We start from the raw sequence: 3536 nt of genomic DNA on the forward strand, positions 1-3536 counted from the left end.
ATGCAGGATTGTTCAACATATGAATAAGCATTCTATGTGAAGGTTTGTAATGCACACCAAACTGAAATGGTGAGAGCTTCCGTTAGGCAAAATATGTTAGCACAATGCTTCTTAGCTCACATTTTGGCGATCTTAGTAGGGAGTGTCGATGTTAGGTGTGCTAGTGAGGGAATATGGTGGGATAAGTTATCATGAGTATAATAGTAGGCAAACTTGAATTATAAACAATAAAAGCTTTGAAAGTGATTGGACGAAAGCGTTGTTCCATTTGAATTGCCTCGTCATCTGTGCAAGGTGGTATTATCATCGTTACCCTACTTAGCATACTTGAGTCCTTGTCTTTACTTGTACCGTGACACCAACTATTCACATATCACCTGCTAAGTATCATGCCTATGTCTCAAAAGTTTGTGCACAAGTACCAATCGCTCTCCCAGTCACATGAGAATTCATAGAACTACCAAAACTAGTAGACTAGCAAGAAATTCGAGAAAAATGGGACGACGACCCTTTACAAATGGCCACTCATTCTCTTTTGTATACTACCTCCCTCTAATGCTTCGCAGATATTCCGTGCCAAATGCATTACGAATACTTGCTAAAATGGTTGGTGTGACTTTTGGTCACCTTTGCTTGGTGCTCGATCTTCTTCGCCTTGAAGTCTTCACTGTAGGTCAGTCCAAATGATTTGACTGTAGGTCAGCGTGTCACTGCTGGAGTCGAAGCCTTGCCAAGAGCGCTCTCTCACTGCAGCCTCCCAATCAACCATGGGGACTGGGAGTGGATCCCGTTGGATGGCTTTGAATTGGAAGAATACAAAACCACCAAAAAGAAAGTTGAAAGGCAAGAAAGGCGAGTGCCCGTCGAATTTCAATGCGAGGGGCACGGTCAAACTTATAATCACGACTGAGCCTCTTTTTCAATATATTCAAAGTTGAAGACAGTCAACGGCCGCTTGCAAGGTGTCGCCTATAAATAAGAGCGATACCGGAGGCAGTGAGAACAGAAGAGCCCTCAACCCAACATTCAAAGCATTTCGATTTTCGAAACCCTCGCAGCTCCTCATCTTCAACGCCCACCTTCTTCTTCTTCTTCTTCTTCGCATGGCCCTGCGTTTGCCTGCAGTCGCGCAAACCATAATCTATCCGGTCAGCTCCTCCGACCTACGCATCGATCAAGTTCGCCTAAGAGCAGGCGCAGCCCAGCTCCAAAGCAGCTCCCCAACAGCAGCAATATTTGGCTGCACAGCAATTAGTTCCCGCGCCTCTCATCACAGCGCGTCATTTTCGGCCAGGAATGCCCAGCTTCCACAACGTCTTGAGGATGCTCCCTCGTCCACTTCATCAACATCCCCCCCCACCGGTAATATCTACACGTCCATGAAGGCGGACCATCTGGCTTTCTGGGACAACCATGATGGCCTTGTAGGAAATATTGCCCCAGGAGTCAGGCGCGACTTGGAGGAGGAGGAAGATTCGATGGCGGTAGCAGAATTGCGCTTGTTAGCAAACCTAGCAGCGGATCGAGCCGAGATGCACTCCATCCTCGCCCAACAGCGGGACAATTGGAACAAGCTCTTCCAGAACACCCTCACCGCGGCCACCATGACTGCGACCGTCCTGGCGGGCCTGGATGGACAGCAACATAGCTTGAGCTTAAGCTTGCCCGCCTTCTTCTTGGATGCAGGGTGTGCTTTCATGATGTCCGTCGTCAACCAGTTTCAACCGTCTCAGTTGGCGGAAGAACAGCGAACTGCCTCTCGCCTCTTCAAGAAGCTCGTCAATGACATCCAATTCGCACTGCAACTCCCTCCTCATCTAAGGCAACGCACCGCAGCACTGCTTAAAGATTCTAGGGGCAGGCTCCAAGCCCTGGACAGGGCATACCCTATGCCATTGACGCCCGGTGGGCTGCCCAAGTTCCCGCCTCAAGTCGTTCCTCCGATTCTGAGCGACCCTCCTTCCGCAGTACCGTCAGAGCCGGCCTGCCAGAGCAACGGGTGGAACGACTCCATCGCTCGCGATTTAAGAGACGTAGCCACCCTGCTTCACGATTCCGACATCCAAACTTACACCAATTGGGCCACCAATGTCCAGAAGGTCAACAAGTGTCTGGCTATAGCGGCGCCCTTGTTTGCCATCTCCGGGGCTGCGCTCAATGCTATAGACGGTTTCGCGTGGAGCAGCAGCACTAACCTGGGCGTGCACGCAGCCATCTGCAGCCTTGTTGCAGCCTTTGTTGGGAGCTTTTCGCACGACATGCAACTAGGAATGGTGTTCGAGCTCTATAGGAATTCTGCAGGCTACTATGGAGAAATTAAGGCCTCCATCGACAAAAACCTGCAGGTTCCCGCAGAAGAACGGGAAAATGGGGTTCTGTTCCGCCAAAGGGTAGCTTACGAGTTGGGTCGCGAAGATGGGCCGCTGCCCATCGTGCCCCCAGGCGCCAAGGCCGCAGGAACTCTTTTCTGATCTGATTGGCCGCCCTTGTATAAACATGCCTCTCAAGGAATTGTAAAGAAACCTCACACTTTTATTCTTTAAAGATTTTATTAGCATCATTTTGAAGATCTTGAATTGGTGGAACAGTCGAGAGTTTAACCCCAACATTTTTCTTCTCAAAGAGAGCTGATATCCATGCACACTTTCAGAAGATTTGCTTTTGGTTTGCATTACCTTAATTTCAATATAATATCATAAGAATAACTCTTTTTCGATCACTAGGTTCAAGATGACCCCTATAATCTCATTGAGTGCACTAGAGTTCATATCACTAGGTTCAAGATGACCCCTATAATCTCATTGAGTGCACGAGAGTTCATATCACGAGTAGGATAGATGCCATCACTAGGCTCCATATGAGCCACCATCCCCAAGCTCCATATGACCATCTAATTATGTCGATCATGTGAGTGGGTAACTATGTTGCATAACCACACCAACCTAAACATGATCACATCCATTTCATCACCATGCTTCATAAAGACACCATCCCCAAGTTCTATATCACCACCAAGCTGCATATTCGTGTCAGTGGGTTGCATATAACCCATGTTGCCTATGCATACCAAAACCTACATGATCAGCAAGAATCTTATGCATAAGAGGAGACATATGCATAAGCATATGCATAAGAGACAGAGACATATGCTCATGCTTATGCTTATGCATGAGCATAAGAGAAGGGGGAAAGGAAAGAGAGATTGGAAAAGGGGAAAGAGGGAAAGAAAGAGAGAAGAAGAGGGAAAGGAAAGAGGGAAAAAGAGACATATGCTCATGCTTATGCATGAGCATATGTCTACTTCTCTTATGCTCATACTTATGCATAAGAGGAGTCTTATGCATAAGCATAAGCATAAGAGACGGAGAAGAGGAAAAAAGTGGAAAAGAAGAGGAACAAGAGGGAAAGGAAAGAGGGAAAGAAGAGGAAGAAGAGGGAGAGAAGAGGGAAAAGAGAAAGTGGAGGAGGAGGAAGAAGAGGGAAAGGAAAGAGGTAAAGAAAATGAAGAAGAGGGAGAGAAGAGGAAGAAGAGAGAA

The 3536-nt window shown here is 47.4% G+C and overlaps 1 protein-coding gene across 1 annotated transcript; it reads left to right on the forward strand.

The window, feature by feature from the left end:
• Positions 1 to 1103: 1103 nt before the first annotated feature.
• Positions 1104 to 2471, forward strand: LOC147891092 (putative F-box protein At4g22030). The gene has a single exon (XM_087389150.1). The coding sequence runs from the start codon at positions 1104 to 1106 to the stop codon at positions 2469 to 2471; it is 1368 nt and encodes a 455-aa protein (XP_087245276.1).
• The last annotated feature ends 1065 nt before the right edge of the window (positions 2472 to 3536 follow it).

The sequence above is a fragment of the Dipteris shenzhenensis genome, chromosome 18 (assembly GCF_047967505.1).
Source record: "Dipteris shenzhenensis isolate YYH24624 ecotype China chromosome 18, Dip_SZ_1.0, whole genome shotgun sequence".
Classification (NCBI taxonomy): Eukaryota; Viridiplantae; Streptophyta; class Polypodiopsida; order Gleicheniales; family Dipteridaceae; genus Dipteris; species Dipteris shenzhenensis.